At 39.8% G+C, this 22,827-nt stretch overlaps 2 protein-coding genes across 3 annotated transcripts in view; one reads left to right on the top strand and one right to left on the bottom strand.

Moving 5' to 3' along the window:
• On the bottom strand, nt 1–6,354 carry rps18 (ribosomal protein S18). Its single transcript, XM_079653093.1, has 6 exons — nt 6,294–6,354; nt 1,723–1,821; nt 1,435–1,521; nt 1,013–1,114; nt 513–604; nt 1–120 (listed from the first exon to the last, which is right to left on the bottom strand). Exons 1-6 carry the CDS (start codon nt 6,294–6,296, stop codon nt 45–47), a joined length of 459 nt encoding a protein of 152 aa, XP_079509219.1. The 5' UTR covers nt 6,297–6,354; the 3' UTR covers nt 1–44.
• A 95-nt stretch (nt 6,355–6,449) lies between these two features.
• The window catches only part of vps52 (VPS52 subunit of GARP complex), a 34,155-nt gene continuing 17,777 nt past the window's right edge, over nt 6,450–22,827 (top strand). Inside the window, exons 1-11 of one of the 2 annotated variants that reach the window (XM_079653091.1) lie at nt 6,450–6,713; nt 7,687–7,765; nt 8,064–8,116; nt 8,450–8,525; nt 8,987–9,054; nt 10,111–10,286; nt 11,027–11,177; nt 14,604–14,704; nt 14,958–15,090; nt 16,024–16,081; nt 17,905–18,038. In XM_079653091.1, the coding sequence (XP_079509217.1) occupies nt 6,621–6,713; nt 7,687–7,765; nt 8,064–8,116; nt 8,450–8,525; nt 8,987–9,054; nt 10,111–10,286; nt 11,027–11,177; nt 14,604–14,704; nt 14,958–15,090; nt 16,024–16,081; nt 17,905–18,038 (1,122 nt within the window). In that variant the 5' untranslated portion in view covers nt 6,450–6,620. Of the gene's footprint in view, nt 6,714–7,683; nt 7,766–8,063; nt 8,117–8,449; nt 8,526–8,986; nt 9,055–10,110; nt 10,287–11,026; nt 11,178–14,603; nt 14,705–14,957; nt 15,091–16,023; nt 16,082–17,904; nt 18,039–22,827 lie in introns of both variants that reach the window. The other variant, XM_079653090.1, reaches the window with a different exon arrangement.

Genomic DNA, 22,827 nt, shown 5'->3' with positions numbered 1-22,827 from the left:
TCTGTCCAAAGTGACTTTTATTGAAACAAGGGGAAGCAGGGGGTTTACTTCTTCTTGGACACACCAACGGTGCGACCACGACGGCCGGTGGTCTTCGTGTGCTGACCACGCACACGCAGACTGGAAGGAGAGGATAAAGTTTAGTTTAAAAAAAACATAGCTTATAAAAAACAGTTGGATCCAGCGGTAAAACCTTCCAGATTTATCTGATAGTATGTCATGTACCAAAGCCCTGAGATGCCAAATGTACAACTTTAATACAATGCGCTATGAGTTAGCATCCCACTGAAATAATTAAAACTACTTTAGCTTTTTTAATTAGCCCTTAACAAAATGTAATGTCATAGACACCAAGACTGAGCAGCTTCAAACCGCAGCTCAAGGAGAAGATACACCATGACACCTTATGGTGATTCTATCTTTGGCTGTAGTCAACCTAACTTCATCGATTTGATTTAACAGTGCTCTCTGGCAAACTGGACGAACAATGCAGACGGTAACAGAAGTCTTACCCCCAGAAGTGCCTGAGACCCCGGTGAGCCCTGATCTTCTTCAGCCTCTCCAGATCTTCTCTCAGTTTGTTGTCCAGACCGTTAGCAAGGACCTGCAAACAAACAGCAACAGTTAACAGGTTTGTTAAGGGATTGCAGAGTTCACCTTTGAACTACTTGACTCCAGTGTCTTTCAAATATAAAAGTTCATTTTACATGTCACTAAACCATTAACACAATGTTTAATAGCAAACTAATGAGGCAAAAATCCCTGTGAATTCCTGCAGCTTGTCTTTAAGACATGTGAATAACAGACAAGTAAAAAGGAAATCTGCTAAACACACAAGGGACAAAACTATTCCAAAACAAGCTGGATCCCTGGCTTTCAACTTTTGATTCATTCATACGTTTGTGATAAAGATAAGTAAAGTCTGCTCAAATAACTTGACGTTTTAGGTTTAATATAACTATTAATGCTAAAAACTTTTTGGAATGATTTAGAATACTTTACTGTCACCCACCTGGCTGTATTTGCCGTCCTTCACGTCCTTCTGCCTGTTGAGGAACCAGTCAGGGATTTTGTACTGGCGAGGGTTCTGCATGATGGTCACAACACGCTCCACCTGACAACACACACAGTTGTTAGTTCACAAGAACAATAATAAAGTGGAACCAATTAAAATCACAATCTGAATACAGAATGTTGCCACAGACGCACAACCGTAAACACATGACTGTAGCCTCTGCACACAGACATCTGTATTGATTTTATGCACACAGAATCAGGAAACATTTGGCATTATATATTGTCAAAAATGTTTGAAGTATTTCTCACTCATTTATCCACAAAGCTATGGAAAATTAAAACATTCCACTTTGACAAGAGTTTAACATGTTTTCCCATTTGCTGCCAGGACCCTGTGAACAGCCCCAGATCTCTCACCTCATCGTCGGTCAGCTCTCCGGCCCTCTTGCTGAGGTCGATGTCGGCCTTCCTCAGGACGACATGAGCATAACGTCTGCCAACGCCCTGCGAAGAAACAGGACTTGAGGATCAGGCAATTTCACAAATGAGATGTAATAAATATGATAAAAAAAGTATTATCTAACACTTCAAATCAAGAATAACCGATGAGGTCCATATCTCAAATTAAGATGTAAATAAAAAGAAATAACCTGTGAAGGCATGTTAAAACCACAACACAAAGCACTTCATTTTCTAAAACCATACCTTGATGGCAGTGATGGCGAAGGCGATCTTCCTCCTACCATCGATGTTCGTGTTGAGAACACGAAGAATGTGCTGGAACTTCTCAGGGATGACAAGAGACTGAAAACAGAAGATTTCAGAACATTAGGAGGGCAGGAATCTCAAGTTCGGACATTGTTCTTTTTTTAAATAGTGCTTGATCAATATTAGCGGTGATAACCCTTATTGAAGTAGCAGATACTTAAAATAAGGGTAGCCGTAATGGCAGTGGGACAAACATTATGGATGGCTGTTTTTTTCTACAGGTGGCCATCTGTTTCGTCCATTACTCCTCATTTCAGCAGCATGTTTACCTTCAAACGGCTGAAGACTAACTTAATTTACAAGAAAGAAGTTATTAAATTAAAAACTGTGTATCGTTATGTTATTTTCTCTCTCAAGTCTGAATTTTATATGGGTTTTTTGCTCTGATCAGTAGTACATGGTCAAATAACATTCTGGAAGTATAGTATAGCTGTGTCCCAATTCAGCGGCCGCATCCTCCTGAGGATGCATTCGGAGACCCCATACGTCACTTCCGCCAAACGAAGGCTGTCCCAATAAAAAAAAGAAAAGACAAGACTGCTCCGAATGCGGCCCGCAAATGCAGCCTTCTTTCCCCAGATTTAGAGGATACATCTGATGTACACTCCGCGGTGTACCATATCCCAGGATGCAATGGGTGACGGTGACGAATGAGTTTAAAAAAAAAAATATGGCTTGTAACGTCCCATCAACGGCTACAACGGTTTCAGCTGAATTCGTTTTTAAATGTAAGTATTGGGTTTCAACTCACCTAAATAGTAAACGACATGAAAGAAAAGTAAACCTATTTAATTTGTGTATTTAAATATACGGGCAATTGGAGATGTCTTCTTTATATTACATACATAAAATAATATGAAATGAAAATATTTCTAAACCCTGTTTGGTTTTCATATTGTTGGGATTCATTATAAAGCTAATTTATTTATTTAACTGCTTTTGTTATACAAATCTTACTGCAACAATTTTGTTTTGATAGGGAGCAAGGAGCAGACTGCGCAATTTATCCAGATGCGCGGGGATTTTTTAAACTTAATTTAAACATATTATATAACACAAAAATAAGCAGTGTTTCCCCTATATGTTTTCAGCAGCGGCGCTGCGCCGCTGCTGAAATATGCGCGCCGCTGCTAGGGGGCGCAAGCCCCCAAGCAGATAAAAAAAAAAAAAAAATTTTTTTTTTTTTTTATTAAAAAAATTATAAGTGCTGCCCCCTAGCGCTCGCGGCAACTTCGAGCCACCGATACGCGGGAAAGCTGTCATTTTCAGAGCTGAAGGAAAACTGCCTGACAAGACAGACAACAGCAAGTTGAAGCAGACATAACTTTATTTGGACACAATCACCTCAAGAAGAAGGTCATAACGCCATAAATGTAAGTTATTATAATTTAAAATGTTGTTACATTTAGATTAAGTAAATTAATACTTTGATAAAAGCCTACAGTTAAGAATGAATTACATCTAGCTAACTTAGTTAGTTTGTAAGGGATAACGTGCAGCGACGCGGTCATTATGGGGAAAAGAACACCCGACAGGCTGATCAGGATCCCGACGCGAAGCGGAGGGATCTAGATCTGCATGAAGGGTGGCAGAACCCAAGATATTCAAGTCACTGGGGCAGTGGAACGAAGTGGAGACATTTGACACATTCATTACTAGGTGCCATGCTCTTTTGACACCTGATATTAAACTAAAAAATTGCCTGATGAAAGTGATGTAAATGAACAACAAAAATAAAATAAGTTACATATGTGTTATTGGCTATGGTAGTTTATTGGTATGTTCAATTATTTGATTATTAAAATGTAAAACGATCTTTTTCATATGGGTGTTTAGAGTTAGATCTAGTCTCTAGTCATTGTGTGCTCAAAGTGCACCAGATTGAAGCATTTTATATTAAAATGTAAAAACAAATCTTCCCGGGGGGGCATACCCCCGGACCCCCCTAGAGGATGTGATGTCCAACCACCAATTATGTTCATACAATACTGAATACATTTGAAGCTTTTAATGATGTATGTGTCTTTCTTGTGCTGGCAGACAAATAGAAACATAATGGCGGGAAGCACTTCGCACGCGCACACACTTAAAATGTCCACGCGCGCCGCGCTCACATTTTGCTGGGCCCGCGTGCCTTAGCACCGCTGCTATGACTCCATCCTAGGGGAAACACTGATAAGTACAGCTAGATCGAACTCCGTATTGAACAGTTTGAAAATATTTTGCCTAGTGTCAGAAATTATTACCGGCACTTGTGACTGCAGCTGGTTGCTAGGTGACGGGGGCGGCAAAATGTTGGGGTAACTGCCGGTGACGTACAAGGACATGCTCCGTAGAGCAGGCCTATTCAACTGGCGGCCCTCGGGCCGAATGCTGCCCAGAACCAACTCCCGAGTGGCCCAGCCTCCCGTAGCCAAATTCCTACACTAGTACAGACCATGAACGCAACACTCCGCGTTGCATAGAAACCACCAAACCACAACGCAGCACGTTTTTTGAAAGTGCATCTAGTGGTGCTAGTAACGGTGGTCCTATGATAGCAACTCTAAAACATGTCCCTCTCAACTCTGAAGCTTAAACAGAGACAAAACGGTAATTGATCTTGTGGAGCAGATCCAAGTCAAGCTGGACCTTTTTGCTACCGACTTGAGCACGGGTCGGATGCTGCATTTTCCGACGCTCCCCAAACACATCACATCTCCGGCACAAATCACGGATGTGATGATAGATTTCATTGCGAGGTTGAAAGAGAACTTTGCCGGTCGATTGGATGGACTCGCTCTGCCCACAGACGTGATGATGGGCTTTGCCAGAGACCCCTTCACTGTTGCAATAGAGGGGGACGTATCAACCAGAGGAAAGGAAGTGGTCCCCTGCATCGACAAGGAGAAATATACACTGGAACTTATTGACATGTTCGCTGGCACTAACGGGCCAGCGAAGTTTTGGAGTGATGTCAAAAAACAGCAGTTCCCTAACGTTCAGAAAGTAGCGATCTGTGTGCTCAGTATGTTTGTATCAACATACACATGTGAATCAAGCTTTTCACACATGAACTCAATCAAAAGTAGCACTCGCTGCTCCCTGACTGACAGCACTCTTCACCAATGTCTTAGGATTGCATTGACATCCTATGAGCCAAAAATCACTGCTCTTGTTCAAAACAAAAAATGTCCCTTCTCCCATTGAGAAAGTCAGCGATGACAAATCACAAATGAGGTGATAGTAAGCACCTAGTTTACTATAGTAGGCGTGTAGTGTAGTATTCATTCATATAGTTACCCGTATCCCTTGTTATGGGTTTGTGCACTGAAGTGTTTGACAGTTCTTTCTGTATTCATTCAAGTGCACTTTGTAATGTGTCTGGGACAAATGTGACCAAAACGTATGATTTTTGTGTTATTACTTGAAAAGTGAAAAAATATTGCTACAGTACTACCTCTTTGTGTTGCATTGGAGCTCTTTAGCTGTTTTTTTTGTATTTGAGCACATTTATTAACACTGCTATTATTGTATTCAGTAAATGCACTTTGTGATGTGCCTGGTTAAAAAAAAATAACCTAAATATTTGACTTCTAAAGCAAACAAATGTAATGCTACAACTGTGCACTTTTTTTTCAGATTCTGTTAAATTAATGCTAATTTGTTGTGTTTTTATGCACTTTTTGACCTACCTTTGTTGGATGAACAATTAATACAAATTGCATGTTTTTCATCGCAGTAATGTGTGTTGGTTTAAAATGTGTCACTACCCGCTTTTTACAGGCCGCTGAATGTCTGGCCCAGCTGAATTTTGTAGTTATAAAATCTGGCCCAACTGAATGTGTAGTTGAATAGCCCTGCCGTAGAGCGTCTCATTTCGCAGTCCGCGGAGGACCCAGCCTCTGAATTGGACCACAGCTTATGTGTGCATCTGAAGCTAACAGTTTTGGCTCCAGTTAGCATAGCTATTATTACTCTAAGCAACAACTTCTGTGCACCTCCAGAACCTTCAAAACTACTCAGACCAATGGGTTACCCATTCCAAAGCAACTCAACCTTCAATATGATATGAACCGGCTGCCGGTGCACATTCACCGGTGAAACATGTACCGTGCCTCCAGACATGCAACTACATAAGTCATAAGGAGGTTTAAGGCTAGTTAGCGTATACAGGTAGACGCCTAAAATGTGAGTGTTTCTGTAACTTTAACGACGCCGGTAACTTGGAATATACCTTGCGGTTGTAAAGCTTTGCTATAAACGGAGCATAAAAACATCAATACAATTACGTTGTATCAATAGATGGAAAAGCCTCCATGCTAGTTAGCTGCACCTCAGCTCGGCGTTGACAGTAAATCGAGTTACTATGTCAATTTCTGTGACCAATACTTAAGCAATTCAACATCATTCCACTTGCAAAGACTGTCTAATATTCAATAAACGTATGTTTGTAGCAAATAACAGCGATTAAAGCCTGATGATTGCGGATTTCCAAAGTATTCCAGGTTGACAAAAAATGTACTCACCATCTTGGAAGTAGGTTCCGTGCGAAGAGGAAGCTGAAAGGCTCTCGCGAGAGTTTGATACTGTCCGTGAACGGAAGTTGGTCCACCGATTTTATACACCGGTTAGATACAAAATATATAATAAACACAAATAAATATAATTAGCCATGTTTACGTTGTCCGACGGAGTACTTATTAACCAATGTAGTTGACCTTAATTTAGTTGAGACTGTCATTGTGTACATATATTTATGTTCATAAAGGCAAGGACGCTTCTTCCGTTTCTGCGAACGACGAGGTGGAACTTTACATCTGTACTTCATTTTACGTTAGCGTAAATTCGCTTCAATGGCGGAGGTGGCTCTAGCTGGGGGAGCTGGTCCCGATGTCAACACAGCTGGAAACCCGACAGAAATGGCCATGGCGTACTTACAAGACGAGGTGACATTTTATAACTTCTATTTGAATCTCAGTAGTTGTGAAAAACTGTAATATGTGTTTATGGTCTCTCATGTCTGTATCCTGTTAGCATTCAGAACCAGAGACAGTCATTATCAATGAACTGCAACTGTACATAGCTGACTGCAATGCATATTGCTGTATGGACAGATAAATAGCTTTGAGTGTTAATAAGAACTTTTTTCAAATTGGGTATTTTTGACGAAGGGTGTGTATGCAGCTTGAAGTTTAAGCCAATGTAGCTGTTAGCACCCTGTCAAAACACTGGAAAGCTGAATGATTTCCTGGATGAAAAATGTGACGTCATATGCGTTGCAATAATCAGCCGATAATTCACATTTCTGACCCAACTTCAGGAAATATAACTAGCACATGCCATTTAAAAGAAAAATCTCTGGAAAACTATGATGGACATGTTTCCTTATTAGCCAATACTTTATTGACAATTGGTGAATCAGTCCATCATGAAAACAACATGTAATTGCAGTGAAATTGAGTTGGCTCAAGTTAGCACAGCAATTATTATTCTTACCACCAATTTATATCCAAAGCCTTCAAAATCACTCAGTCCAAAGGACCCTCAACATCCATTACTTGTTTTTAAAAGTTTGACCCTCCTCTGGGAAATGCAGTATGCACCTGCCACCTGCCAAATCCATGTTTTCTGAGGCAGTGAACAGTTCAGGTCATATGACACTTTCATAAATACGTTTTCCTTGTAATAGGGAAAAAAATCCTTACTTACAAGAAAATTAGGAAAAGGATGACATTGTATATTATATTCCATATATTATATACTCTCTGGTACCACAAACTGAAAATATGTATTTATAGCCCGTGGAAATGTTTGGTGATCCGTCACAGTGACAAAGGAGAAAAATAAAATAATTCCAGAGACCTTTCAACACATTAAATAATTATTTGTTTATAATTATGTCTGTTTTTATTCTAGAAGACTGATGGAGAGATCCAAGACATCAACCTAGGAGAACTAGACCTCACCACTGATGAGTTCATCCTGGATGAAGTGGACAGTAAGGCAACATTTAGCATTTGAATGTCTCATAATGAGATCTGGATACAAAGGAGATCAGCACAGATGAATTTAGCTTTCTTCTTGGCCTGACATTACATCTTTTACATTTTGACAATGTGCATCAACTACTTGCATTCCTTAATGACAACTAGATCCTATGAAACCTTCTATATTGCATCAACTACAGATTGAAGTTCATAACTCAAAGCTGCAGCCTGGTAGAGACAATCTGTGGTCCAGAGTTTCAGTTTGAAGTTTGATTTGTCATGACTGCCCTTTGTCTCTTTCTCCTAAAGTTCATATCCAGGCCAATCTGGAGGATGACCTTGTGAAGGAGGCGCTCAAAACGGTAGGCGCATTGTGGCTCTGATGTTTAAACATGGAGGTCTAAGAGAGCAATGAAAGTATTTCTCTAAAAACAAATACTACCTGTCGTCAAAAAAGACACGCTCAGCACCTGTTGTTGTTACTATTGTAATATGTCATCTGTCATTGCTATCTCCCTTCATTCATTAAGAACATATTAGGGGAGTGAGATTCAATAAGAGATATTGAAACCAAATACAAGTCTTTTAAATTAGGTGAAAACTGCATTTATATTAGCCAATTGATGGCATGTTTTCCTCAGCCTTTCTCAGTACACTGTGTTTGATAAAAGTGTTCCCTCCTCCTGTCTATTCAGGGTGTTGACCTCCGTCAGTACTCCAAGCAGGTGGAGTCAGAGCTGCAGAGGATTGAACAAGCCTCCATTAAAGACTGTATCCTTTGAATGTTACGGTCTATACTTCATTTATATTACAGCTTAAAAAGTGATCAACATTGGCTTCAGTCCATTGTTTTGGGCTATGTGTCTTTTCTAATGTAACAGTCCCAAATACAGAAGGAATAGAAATAAATCACTGCATCATAAAAATAGAAGAATTGTTATTCTTTATTAGGTGCCAAATTACATTTTTAATGTGCATTGTCAACAAAGACAAAAAAAAGCTTATCTGCTGATATACAATATGAATGTAAACAAATGATGCATATTGATATGAGTATTACCACAAATATCTTGGTTCCTTTCAGTGATGTCTTCAAATACAAACATTGTAATCACTCATTTCACTTTGTTCATGATGTAAAAAAATGGCGTATTTTGTTTTGTTGTTGTTGTTTTTTAAAATACTTTATCATTATTAAATGATTGTAATTTTTCTAACTGCTGATCTGTCAGACATCAAGGAGAGTCAGAACATTGCTCTGCTGCACAACCAGATCACCGCCTGTGACTCCATACTGGAGGTAAGAGATCCCACAATGCACTGCATGTGGAGTCAGTAGAAGACAATGTATAACGAATATTGGAGCCTCATCCCAATACCCCTCCTCGACTCCTCTCTTCCCCTCCTCTGGGACTTGACCCGGACATCGATCAAGACACGCCATTTTGAAGGACGTCCCAATAGCTGAAATGCACACGGAGGAGTCGAGGAGGGGTAAGGGAGGAGGGGTGCGGGAGGAGACGAAAGGGAGGATACACGCGAGCAGACTACGCAGAAGTGTTTTCACTACTCGCGTATAAAGGCCCCGCCCCCACCTTCACAGCTGGTCCATTTCAACAGAGGAAAACCGACAACTGGAAGATGAGTGGAAAAGCGTCACATAAATGTATAAGTGCTCACAGCTCCGTGGGAATTATTATGTGCAATTCATTTCTAAAAGGCTTTCACATTACTATAATTATATTTGTATTTAAATGTAGGCTACATTTTACACCAAAACGGAACACAAAAGCAGGACCAACCATCATACATTTAATTCCTTGACTAACAAGAGAAAGATTCATTCATTTAAATAAATATTTAACAACAAATGGGCCGGTCCTAAGGGGTTATTCAGTTAAGCCCCATGAGAGGGGATACAGCTGTGCACATGTCATCATTAACAGACGTCGTTTAAAAGTGACGTTTGAGTGAACGAGGACATCCCAATTAATACCTGAGGACTCCTCTGTCCTCGCGTCACCTCCTCGTGTCTCTCGCTCGCATCTTACGGAGGCGGAGCTAAGACGCAAGGAAGGGAAGCGAGTGAGGGAAAGGAGGAGTCGAGGAGGGGTATTGGGATGAGGCTCGGGTGTTAGATCTTAGGAGGCCTTGTCAGCTCAGTTTTCTCCATCTCAAAAATCCACAGAGAATTCCTTCTGTCGATATGACAATCTGCGACCAAAGTCCCAGTTGTATCGTCCCCTTAAAACCCAGAATTTAAAACAAATTCAATTCAAATAGAACTTCAATCGTCCAGGAGGAAATTTGTTATGATTTCAACCCTTGTTTTCCGTGTGTTGTTCCACCCTTCCAGCGTATGGAGGGCATGCTGAGCGGCTTCCAGTGCGACCTGTCCTCCATCAGCAGTGAGATCCAGACCCTGCAGCAGCAGTCGGTCAGCATGAACGTGCGGCTGAAGAACCGGCAGGCGGTGCGCAGCCACCTCAGCCAGTTGGTGGACGAGCTGGTGGTGCCCGGAGCCATGATCTCGTGAGTGGGGGGGAGAGCTGGGGCTCCAAACAGCTGTTAAAGGGATAGCATTGATTGTTTAAAGTAAGGCTGTATGTATACTTGTCCATAGTCAGTGACCACCTCCAGTTTAAGAAGCCGACAGGAGCACTAACAGTAAGCCTAGCAATGTAATGCTGTGGACATAGCCCCCAGTAAATGAGGCGGGGGGGCAGAGCGCTGCAGCAAATTTCGCAGTGGTTAAAGGGTGGTACTGCCCCTTTATTCTGTATGTTGAAATAGCACAGTTCAAACCAATTTTCTAAACTTTGCTATTCAGCATTAATAGCTTATTAATAGTAATAAAACACTGTGTATTGTAATATTCATGTTATATTTGTCGTACAATGTTACATGTTTCTACTTTAACCTCTATTTTCATTTTTTCTTTTATCGGACATTTTACTTAACTTCTTATTTTTATACTAATATTTGATTCTATTATATATTTGTATTGCGCACTTCCTTTAATATTTTATTCTTAAATGGATCAACGGTCCTGAAACCCTATTTGCCCTGGGATAAACAAGGGTTTCTGATTATATATATGAAAAGGAACTTACAATTGCTTTACTTCCATGCTAGTATTCTTGTTTATAAAACTGAAGGCTAGCCAACTGCCATCTATTGTAGATAAAACCCAATGGCTAAGTACCTGATACATCCCTCTTAGCGTGTCCATGAGGAGAATGTTGATCTGATGTTACTCCCTGTCTGCGTAGCACCATCCTGGACAGCCCTGTGACGGAGCAGGGCTTTCTTGAGCAGCTGCACGAGCTCAACAACAAGATCAACTTTGCCAAAGAGCTGAGCTTCAGAGAGACGCTGGCCTGCTCCGACATCCAGGACATCGTGGACCGTCTCAAACTCAAGGTGAGACGGAAAGGGGAGGGTCTAAGAAACTCCACGGTGGATATGTTGGTTCCTTAAATTGCAACATTCTTTTACAGAATATTTAAGGCTGCAAGTACGGGGTTAATCAGCCGGTGGTTTAAAGAGGCCCTATTGTTCTTCATGGAGTTCTCCCTCTCCTCTAGTGTGTTCTATAAGTTCTGTGCCTGTAAATGGTTAAAGTCTAAAATCCCTGTGTTCCCTCCAGAGGGAGTTTCTCTCCCACACACTTTTTTAAAGCGGTTCCTTAGTTAAAAAATAGTCAGGGATTATGGGTACATGATATATATTATTCATATATTTCTACTGCCGGGTACCATTTACAAGTGTTAACATTTCAATTGTTCTACATCAGGGGCAACGTGAGTCGCCCGCCGGGCATGTTCTAAAAATTGCTCGCCAAGTAAATCCAAAATGTATAAAATACACAAAACAAAAAGGAAATGTAATTAAAAGAATCTACCCTATGCATAAACGAAACCTAAATCATAGCGAACTCTATCTACTTACAACACATGTGTCATACTCAAGGCCCGGGGGCCAAATCAGGCCCTTGGTGGATTTAAATTCGGCCCACTGGATAATTTGTAATTACTATTAGATCTGGAAAAATGTAATCATAAGAAATGACTCTGGAAAAGCTGCAGATAGAGCCATAAGAAATTAATGCAACTGATTATTTAATGTTGTTTTTATAGGCAATAATTTAAGCTTTGTTAGTTCCAGGTTTAATATGTGCAATAAGTTCATTTCAATAAGTTCTGTAATAAACATTGAACCAGTCCGGCCCTCAATTAGTACCCATTTTAAAATGTTGGCCCACTGTGTATTTGAGTTTGAAACCCCTGACTTACTACAACTCTATATCTATCTAACACCCCTCCTCCCCCCACCCGCACAATGAATATCGAATATCACGTTCTTGCTTGATTTGTGGGAACAGCGTTGCAGTCGGGAAGAAAAGCAATGTGGAGCGGCAGCTCATCGCTTCATAAGGTGTTTGACCTTTCCTTCTGGCAGAATCTACACATCAGCCCCATTGAACAGCCTATCGTGCCAGCCTATACAACACACGAGGGGCAGAGCTGTACTGTGTCTGTGTTGCAACTTGCATATATATTTATTGCGAGAGAGAGAGACTTTATCTATATGTCTTGATTAAGTAAGAAATCATTCCAATGTGTACTATAGAACAGTAAAAAAAAACAAAAAACAGTTTAAAAGGGGAGTGATTAGTAAAATATGCATAAATAAAAAGAAAGAATGCTAACTAGGTAAGATAAGAATAAACAAGTTTAAATGATTTGTTATTGGTTTTGATCATATTCTAAAGATGTTTGGATTATTGAAAAGTATACAGCTCCCTTTCATATGAGTGTTGAGAGCTGTATCCATGAATTCATGTTGTGCTCAGATGCACCAGATTGATGCTTTTAACAAGAGGTGAGGTCCACCCCCAAATAAAGCAGGTTAAAATAATTAAATTGAATACATTCTATTTTAGTAAACACTGAAAACGGGTCCCACAGACCCAAACAGCACACAAAGGTTAAAGGTAAGCATATCATCATGTTAAAATGTGCTAAATATATACACTGCAAAAAACAAAATAAGTGGAGTAAAAGTAGCTCACGACTTGTTTTCTTTTTTTAAAGTAGCTCTCATCCTAAAAATGGTTGGTGACCCCTGTTCTACATGGATTCCAGAATTGGCATGTTTTTTTTGTTAGAGATTCAAAGGTTTATTGTCATAACATTTCAAACCATGTTTCTGAAAGAGTTTCAGAAGGAGCACTGAATAATGAAACCTGATAATAAACCAATTAGGAACTAAATGCTTTTTAAACCTGTTACTGGCACACACGTCCACCACCTGAACTCGTGCTAAAAGCACTTGCATAATGATAAATATCAACTGTGGTGCCATACAAAAGCACAAAAGATGGAAAAGGAGAAAAACGGCAGTCATTCTTCTAAAATGTGTCCCTTAAAATAACTTAGAAGAATATCATGTCATCGCTTGTTGGATTTTAACTTGGCAGGGTTTCTCTCACGTATAATTATAGTATGGCATCAGCAGCAACAACAACAACAACAACAGCAAAACAAGGTTCACAATTTGCTACAACCCACAATGACTACATCACTTGTCTTGTTTTGGCCAACAAACAGCCACAAAATATTCAGTTTACTACAGTGTAAGACAAAGAAAGCAGCAAAGTCTCACATTTAAGAACTGGAAAGATCACATTGTTGGTATATCGTCCTCGATATGACTTAAAGGTCCCATGACATGACCATTTCTACTGATTATAATTCCATTGTTGAGGTCTACTAGAATAGATTTACATTGTTCAATGTTCCAAACTCACATTGGTTTCTCATACAGCATCTCTGTATAGTATGTGTATTCCAGTGTTTCCCCTATATACAAATAGTGGCGGCGCAGCGCCGCTGCTGAAATATGAGCGCCGCTGCTAGGGGGCGCCAGCCAGGTACCAAAAAAAAAAAGAATTGTTATTATTCTTAAAATAATAATAAGTGGCGACCCTTTTTCATTTTTGATTGTTTGTTATGTGGATTTGTAGTATTTGTGTTACTGTATGTTCAATAAAGGTGTATTTTTGCTAAATCTTGAGACATTGCCCCGGACCCCCCTAGAGGATGTGACGTCCACCCCCCAATTCAAACATGTTCATACGATACTGAATACATTTAAAGCCATTTTGACGTCTATTACCTATGTCAATAAGTTTCTGTTTTTGCAGTGTATTTGTCTTTTGTAGAGATTTTTCATTTATTCTTTACATATAAAATGTCGCCAAAAATCTCACCTAGGGCAGCAAATTGTCTAGAACCGGCCCTGGTACTAGGCCTCAAGAGCCTTTCTTGTGCTGACACATAGAAACAAATTGGCGGGGTGCACTTCGCACGCGCACACACTAAAAAATTCCACGCGCTCCGCGCTCACATTATGCTGGGCCCACGTGCCGTAGCACCGCTGCTATGACTCCATCCTAGGGGAAACACTGTATTCACTCTCTGTCCTACACGGCTTGTTGGTGCTCCTGTGTATATATAACCGGAAAAGCATGACATGGGACCTTTTAAGCTCTTAGTTGGTGAATAAAATATTCAAAGATGAATTTTCTTTGCTTAATGGAGCAAATCACTTTAACTCTCCAAAAGAAGAGGGTGGATACATATTTCGAAAAATGGGATTGTTACACACATCTAGGATGTAAACAGTGTCTTAGTATTTGTCTGCCCTCTTCATATGTACTGTGAACTCTAACTGGTAGAGTAGAAAGGTAAACGGTTCTATGTTAAATAAATCAAAGTATAACAAATGTTATCCTTTTAAATGACTTTGTTGCTGACGTGAAACTATCTTCCTTCCTCACTTCAGGCGGTGTCAAAGATCCGAGAGTTCATCCTCCAGAAGATTTACTCCTTCAGGAAGCCAATGACAAACTACCAGATCCCCCAGAACACTCTGCTCAAGTACAGGTGAGAGCAAGACATTTCATACCACTTAGGAATATATCAATCTTCTTCTCCATTTAAGTTCTTTATTGGAGGTTTTATTGTGTAGAAAAACAAACATGAAAAGTCCAGCATAATAATTACAAGTAAGTATAGAAAATTAAGTCATTTTTAATAGTAATTTTGATTGAATTCAAGCACACTGTACTGTATGTTTTAAAGATGCTATAAATGAGTGAACATTTAAACTTCGGCCCTTTAACTCTTCTCGCTGTAGATTTTTCTATCAGTTCCTCTTGGCCAATGAGAGAACAGTTGCTAAGGAGATCAGAGATGAGTATGTGGACACGATGAGTAAGATTTACTACAGCTACTTCAAGTCGTACAGCGGCCGGCTGCTCAAAGTGCAGGTCAGTGGCTCCACACAGGACATGCAGTATGTGCCAAACAAATATACTCTATTGCCAGTATACCTGGAAGTGTTGAGTACACCAAAGTGTTGGGATATAAATGTATAGTACGTGTCCCCAGCACAAGACTAATGCATACTTGTATATTTTGGGACATTTGCGTAATTGGCATAAGTTGCATTAGTTGGCATGAGAAAAGCTAAAAAATGGCTTGGAAGATTTTGCCAATTCTGGAGTGGTTTTTTAGGTATATTGAGTTTCGAAAATGGCACTTTTGAGTCCCCTAAAACTTTACAATCAACCAAAACATTCATTGAAATCAGCCAACCAGGAGAACAAATATGGCCACTTTGTGGTTAAACTGCCATTTCTGGCAATGGCAGGAATTGTTTCAAGATCCTCAATAACCCCCAAAACCACTCAAAATGGGTCCAAATGGCCTAGCCTTTTTTCCCCACTATTGTCTGTATATGCTAATTAATGCTAATTAACACAATTTATGCTGATTGTGCAAATTGCCCAACATATGCAGGTAAGCATCCGGTAGTTTCTATGTGGACCCGTACTGTAAATGTCTACATAAAGCTTTGGGGTCCTCAAGATTTCCAGGTTTCCAAAAGGACCCTATGAGCTGGCAAACAGACTAAATCGGTTTTGTTGAGTATGAGGAATATGACTTGTAGATCAGAATATCTCTGCAGCTCACCAATACTGCACTATATGGCTCTAGTCCATATTGCAATTTTGATACACTTTGGATTCATTTTGGACTAGTAATAAAGAAGCATTGGGCTTTTGTCAATTGAAATGAAGAGATGATTTTTTCTGACAGGGATGTTGTATCAGCAGTGGCAGTAGGAGTTCTGCATTTCTATCAGTGTTGTTGCTCTCTCAGTTTACATGGTCAATAACGTGTCTCTGTCCTGTGTGCAGTATGAGGAGGTTGCAGACAAAGATGACCTGATGGGAGTAGAAGACACCGCCAAGAAAGGTATGCTTTAAACTGTGTGTGAGTGTTTGCGTATAAGTGAGCCTACTTACATACAAAGGTATATACATAACTAAACAAAATAACCCTCACTATTGCAGTGGTACAAACTAAAGAAAATGAGGCTGTAAGAAAACACAGCTAAGCTAACTAACTACAGTCAACGTAAAGGCTAAGTTAACCACTGCTAACAGATTTAAACATGAACGAAGAGTAAGAAGCGAGAGGCGCCTGTTCACCCAACAGAGCCTCCAGAGTGATAATTGTCCCCAGGCTTTGTAGTCATCTCCAGCAGGTGTGCGCCGTCTCTGTCCTGCGATTGGAGTGCGTCGGGCCCGGCGTGCTCCAATCACAATCTTCAGGAGGCGGACCAGGAGATGGCAGGCAATCACATCAGGGCAACCGCACAGCTCATTTACATACAACACAGATTAACACAGTTAAGAGGCGGGGGGGTGGGTGGTTGTGTGTGTGTGTGTGTAGTGGCCCCTGAGGGGAGCGTGTGACCCGCCAACGCCCCGCTGACACCAAATGAAACTGTCATTTTCTTTATTAGTTTGTAGGGATGAGCCTATTTGAAATATATATATATAGATATGTGTGCGGCGCGTGCAGGTGTAGAGCGAGCGAGAGAGAAGTTGAGCGAGCATAGTTTCTGGAAGTGAACGGGAGTAGCAGCAGTATAACAAAGTCACAAATATAAACAACGGCCTCCCAAGAACATTGAATGTTGGATTTCATTTACCGATCCTGCAGACACCCGCTACACGGAGCAGAGGAGACACAATATAATGCTATGTATTGAGTGCATTGAGCTTTTTAAAAAAACATTTACAAATGATTTATCACAGTGGATATCAAAAGTATTCACGATTTAAAAAGGATTAAAAAAAAAAAAAACGTATCTATGACTTACACAAAACAAAGAAATAAATTAGTACATCCTGCAGCGGGGAACATTTACAGCATTTAAATATGTAAAATAATAAAAAGTACATTTTGATTAAAGAGGCCAGCATTACATTAAAGGTGGGGTAGGTAAGTTTCAGAAACCGGCTCGAGATACACTTTTTCTTATATTCCATGGAATGCTCTTAACATCCCGATAGCAATGAATATCCTAAGTGCTTTGACAAAAAATCCATTAAAAAATGTCATCTGTGGAACCCGTAATACTGTAAAAACTACAACCAATCCGTTTAGCCGGCCCGGCTAAACGGATTGGATTGCCGCCCTGTCTGTCAGCCTTCCATCTCGTGCACGCACAAATGTATCTCGTGCCCTCATTGGGCGTGCCCTCATTGGGCGTGCCGTCATTGGGCGTGCATTGCAGCAGTACTTCAATAACTCACCAGCAACAGGCGGACACTTTCACCATGGTAGAGTTAGGTTCAACATCGTCTACTGGTCGCAAAAGAAAAAATGTAACGGAGCAAATTAAGAACAAAAAGAAAGTGGAAACTAGGAGAAGTCAAACCAGAGTCAACATCGGAGTTGCTTTGGCTGTGTAGTATTGCTAACCTAGATGTGTTTAGCTTTGCCTGATATGTAACGTTACTGCAGCCTGCTCTCGCGGAGGAGGTGCTCTGTAAGGAAGTCTGAAGGAAGGGGCGGATTCTTTTTGGCTGTGTACTTTCAAATTTTAGTGCACTCGAGCCGGTTTCTGAAACTTACCTACCCCACCTTTAATAGATGGGAAACATTGTAAATTGCAGTGGTATTGCGAGAAGAGTGAAGAAAGGATATGGGTGGTAATTTATCATTTCCAGTGGTTCTATTGGTGTTTAATGGGTGTGAGACAGATGCTCATTGTCCTCCTGCTGCAGGTTTCTTCTCCAAGCCGTCTCTGAAGAGCAGGAACACCATCTTCACTGTGGGCCAGCGGGGGGCCATCCTGAGTCCTGCCGAGCTGGAGGGGCCCATCCTGGTTCCACACACAGCTCAGAGAGGAGACAGCAGGGTGAGACGTCACTAACACTCCTAAACATCTTTACATTTCCTGCTCGGTGCGAGTTTTTAGTCTTTTCAATTGATGGATAAGGTCTAAGTCCTTAGAAGGTATTCACATTTCGCAGGGATATATAGAAACAGTGTTAATTTTGGCAGATTTGTTTTAGTAGTCTTTGTAATTAGATGACATCTCCTAGATATGTATTTTCAGGTACATTTTTTGTAATTATTAGTAAAAAGAATCTCCTAAATTTGAACTTTTTTCAGTGCTAGTCTAATGCTGCGTTCACACCGGACGCGACGTGATGCGATGTTTGAGGAGCGGTGTGATTACATGTAAAGTCAATGCAGAGATGTGGACAGTTTGGAGCTAATTTCCTGCCATAACTCCACAAACAAACTAAACAGGTTTTACCAATGCCTCATGATTCACTAACAAACACAATGTGGTTTGCAAATACAAAACACCATCTCCAAACTAATGCATTTAGTTTTGCAAAGAAAAAACGTAACTATCAAACAAACACATAGCATTTTTCTAATAAATCATGTTTCAGAGACAAATTCAGCTTAGCTTTTACAAGTACACAACTTTTTTTTTAAAGTACACAACTTTTGCTTCTTACGGCGGAATATTACTGCCAAAAGTCACGTGACTCACTTACGTGACTTTTGGCAGTAATATTCCGCCGTGGGTGGCTCATACACACTCACACATGCTCACTCACACATGCTCCACGGCAACAGGGGGCGCTACTGAGTCCATTGGGAAGGCGGGAGGTTGAGCAGAGCATGGAACAGCCCTTGCCAGTCTGATGGCAGGTGTTTCTAGCGATCCAGCGATCTGGGTCAGTGTTATAGTGATAATATTATAAACAAGGTGAATTTAGTGATCACAACGAAAACAGCCAAGACACATATTGAGCCCAGAAAATGAATGTTATTAGGAATGTGAATATAATAAGCCTTTGTCTAAAAGGAACAACATTGTAACTAAGGAGATTTAAACTATACAGCGATTCTGCACTCCGTCAATCAGCTGCTCTTCATTTTTTTTCATATTCAGTGATACAAATATGTTTTACCACAAGTTCTTAATAAAACTGACACTGTTGGACTCAGTACTAGTTTGACTGCTACCAGAAATAAAATGAAGTACTTTACTGTGTACTTTGTGAGTAATCCTCTGTCAGAGTCCCCTCCATAGTATACATAATGCATGTTTTCTGCTATCTTTGATGAATGATAAAAATAAAATGTTACCATTAGTTCTTAATGAAATTGATACTGTTTGACTTTGTATTAGTTAGCCTACTACTAACAATACATTGAAGTACTTTTACTGTATATTTTTTGAGAAATACTCTGTCAATGTCACCTGCTGAGAACAAAATCAAGTTTGATGAGTTGATGAGGAATAATTTTTTGTTGCCATTAGTTCTTCGTGAGATTGATCCTGTTGGACTCAGTACTAGTGAAACTACCCCCACAAGTACTATGAAGTACTTACTGTGTACTTTTCCAGTAATCCTCTGTCAATGTCCCCTCCTGAGTACAAGAATGCATGTTTTTCTTTTAATAAGTGTTGAAAAACCTTTCTTCCTGAGACTGATATTGTTATTGTTGAGTGTTTTAAGAGGATGGTAGACATGATATCAGCAATACTTCCAGTCAGTACTCCGGAAGCAGCATTTTACACCTTGGAAAGTCTTTAGAGTCTGGCCTGGATAGCTGGTCACAAATATCCTTCAGCAAAGTGACACACTCTGTCACATGGTTGCCTTCTTATGATGCTGCATGCTCTCTTTTAATATATGATTATTTCTCTGCTGCTAGTTCCTACCTCGCAGATTCTTCAGTCTCATCAGCCTCATCCATCCATCAGTCCCAGTCAACGCCTCCAGCACACTTCCAGTGTCTGACTCCATATGATATTGTCCTGATGCTGTAAGGGTTATGCCCCATGATCAAAAAATTAACCCTCTAAAGTCTGAGTGCCAAGGACCTCATATTATGTCTGTCATTAATGTTACATCACCCATTATAACATGTTCTTTCCTTTTTTCTCTTCTCTTAACTCAATAATCCTGTCTTTAAGTATAATGCAATGTAAAGTCCTTTTCCTGCACCGTTTTAAGGCTTCAAAACAGGCATTTTTACTGTATGTGTTCGGAGAAATGACACAATCAATGGCCCAGAATTGTACTTTATAAACTATGAATCTTGTGGTGCTTGAAGAAATGCAGACTGGTCAAACCGGACAAGTTATATATATATATACACCTTTTTTGGAGCCCTTTTTTGCAATATTTATTCAAATGTCACTATTTATTTAAACAAACCCCTGTCTGAGGATAATACAAGCAATCATAAAACGCCCTTTATCTAGAGAGCCATTGAAGCCCATGAAGAATTTATCCTTCCACAAATCTTTTCATCTGCTCTATTAATAAAGTTGCCACGTGTTTTCAAGTTAAGGCACTATCTGTGCAGAACATTACAAATATTCTTCATTTGCAGTATTTTAAAAGTGTTCAGAAAGACTGCATCAATTATATGCTATATACAGTATATATATAATATCAATATTGTTATTAACTTCAACCAAAGTCAATTTGAATAGCGGGCAAAATTGGTTAATTGCCATGCATGTGGTGTTTGATATAGTTTATGTTCAATTTTAACAATTTTAGGCAGAAAAGCGTATATTGACTAAACCTTTTTTAATAGTTTACTATAATTTAGAAAGGTTTTTGTGAGAAATCATTTCAAAAGTAAACTTCTTTTTCATTTTATATTTAAATTTGAAATGTTTGCACACAACATTATTAATTTATACATTTTTATAATTTTTTAAAATTATGAATCCATTTATTTTATTGTATGTCCTTGAGGCTGGGGAAGATATATCAGCATGTAGTTCAACATGCAAATGTTCTAATGCAAGTAAGTATAAGTATAACATGGAAAAGGAAATAAAATATGTTTCATAGGAGGATGTGGATCTATTTTCTCTCACCTAATGTAATCGTGGGGTTTTGATTGTGTAATTACACTATCAAACACTCTATAATTTAGCTCTGACCTTCACAAAAACATTTTGTTGAATTGGACACATTTTTCATTACATTACATTATTACATTACATTGTATTTAGCTGACGCTTTAACCAAAGCGACTTACAATAAGTGCGTTCGACCAACAAGATACAAACTTGAAGAAAACAGAATCATATAAGTACATCAGGTTTCATAGAGCTAAAACATTTCAAGTGCTACTCAACTGGCTTTAGATAAGCCAGTCCTTTATTAGTGTATAAGTGCTTTGTTAGTAATTCTATCGCTCGAAGTGGAGTCAAATCTCTATTGACTGACATGTGATGACTGGGACTGATGGAAGAATCTGCGAGGAATGAACTAGGAGCAGAGAAATAATCATATATTAAAAGACAGCAGCCCCATAAGAGGCCAACAAGAGTCACAGGGGTGTGTCACTTTGCTGAAGATAGTTGTGACCAGCTATCCAGGCCAGACTCTAAAGATTTTCCATGGGGTAAAATGCTGCTGCTGGAGTACTGATTGGAAGTATTGCTGATATCATGTCCACCATTCTCTTAAAGTACTCTGTCCAACAATATAAGTCATGAGAAAGGTGTTTTAACGCTTATTCAAAATAGCAGAAAACATGCATTATGTATACTATGGAGGGGACTCTGACAGAGGATTACTTACAAAGTACACAGTAAAAGTACTTCATTTTATTTCTGGTAGCAGTCAACTAGTACTGAGTCCAACAGTGTCAGTTTTATTAAGAACTTGTGGTAAAACATATTTGTATCACTCACTGAATATGAAAAAAAATGAAGAGCAGCTGATTGACGGAGTGCAGAATCGCTGTATAGTTTAAATCTCCTTAGTTACAATGTTGTTCATTTTAGACAAAGGCTTATTATATTCACATTAACATTCATTTTCTGGGCTCAATATGTGTCTTGGCTGTTTTCGTTGTGATCACTAAATTCACCTTGTTTATAATATTATCACTATAACACTGACCCAGATCGCTGGATCGCTAGAAACACCTGCCATCAGACTGGCAAGGGCTGTTCCATGCTCTGCTCAACCTCCCGCCTTCCCAATGGACTCAGTAGCGCCCCCTGTTGCCGTGGAGCATGTGTGAGTGAGCATGTGTGAGTGTGTATGAGCCACCCACGGCGGAATATTACTGCCAAAAGTCACGTAAGTGAGTCACTTGACTTTTGGCAGTAATATTCCGACGTGAGAAGAAAAAGTTGTGTACTTAAAAGAAAAGTTGTGTACTTGTAAAAGCTAAGCTGAATTTGTCTCTGAAACATGATTTATTAGAAAAATGCTATGTGTTTGTTTGATAGATACGTTTTTTCTTTGCAAAACTAAATGCATTAGTTTGTAGATGGTGTTTTGTATTTGCAAACCACATTGTGTTTGTTAATGAATCATGAGGCATTGGTAAAACCTGTTTAGTTTGTTTGTGGAGTTATGGCCGGAAATTAGCTGCATAGGACAGTGGCGAAATCGCTCCAACGGCGAGCATGAAGCGGTTGATGCAAATGTCGCGGCGCGATTGAGGCGATGGGAGGGGGCAGCGACAACCGCTCGAGTTACATTTTTTCAACTCGAGCGTCAAATTCCTGTGACGCGATCTCGTGTTAGCCAATCATCGGTGAGGATCTCAGCCTGCCTTCATTGACGTTGAACCAGAAAACCAAAACATCAGCCGTTAGCTGTTAGCACTCAGAGCTCACAGCTCCTCATATCTGT

This window comes from Notothenia rossii (assembly GCF_949606895.1).
Source record: "Notothenia rossii genome assembly, chromosome: 10".
NCBI lineage: Eukaryota > Metazoa > Chordata > Actinopteri > Perciformes > Nototheniidae > Notothenia > Notothenia rossii.
Note: the sequence above shows the minus strand (reverse complement) of the source record. Positions and strands in the feature narration are given on the sequence as shown.

Coding starts and splice junctions, on each gene's coding strand:
- rps18 (XM_079653093.1), bottom strand. Junction 605..1,012: donor AGGACGGCAAATACAGCCAG/GTGGGTGACAGT, acceptor GTTTGTTTGCAG/GTCCTTGCTAACGGTCTGGA. Junction 121..512: donor GGTCTCAGGCACTTCTGGGG/GTAAGACTTCTG, acceptor CTCTCCTTCCAG/TCTGCGTGTGCGTGGTCAGC.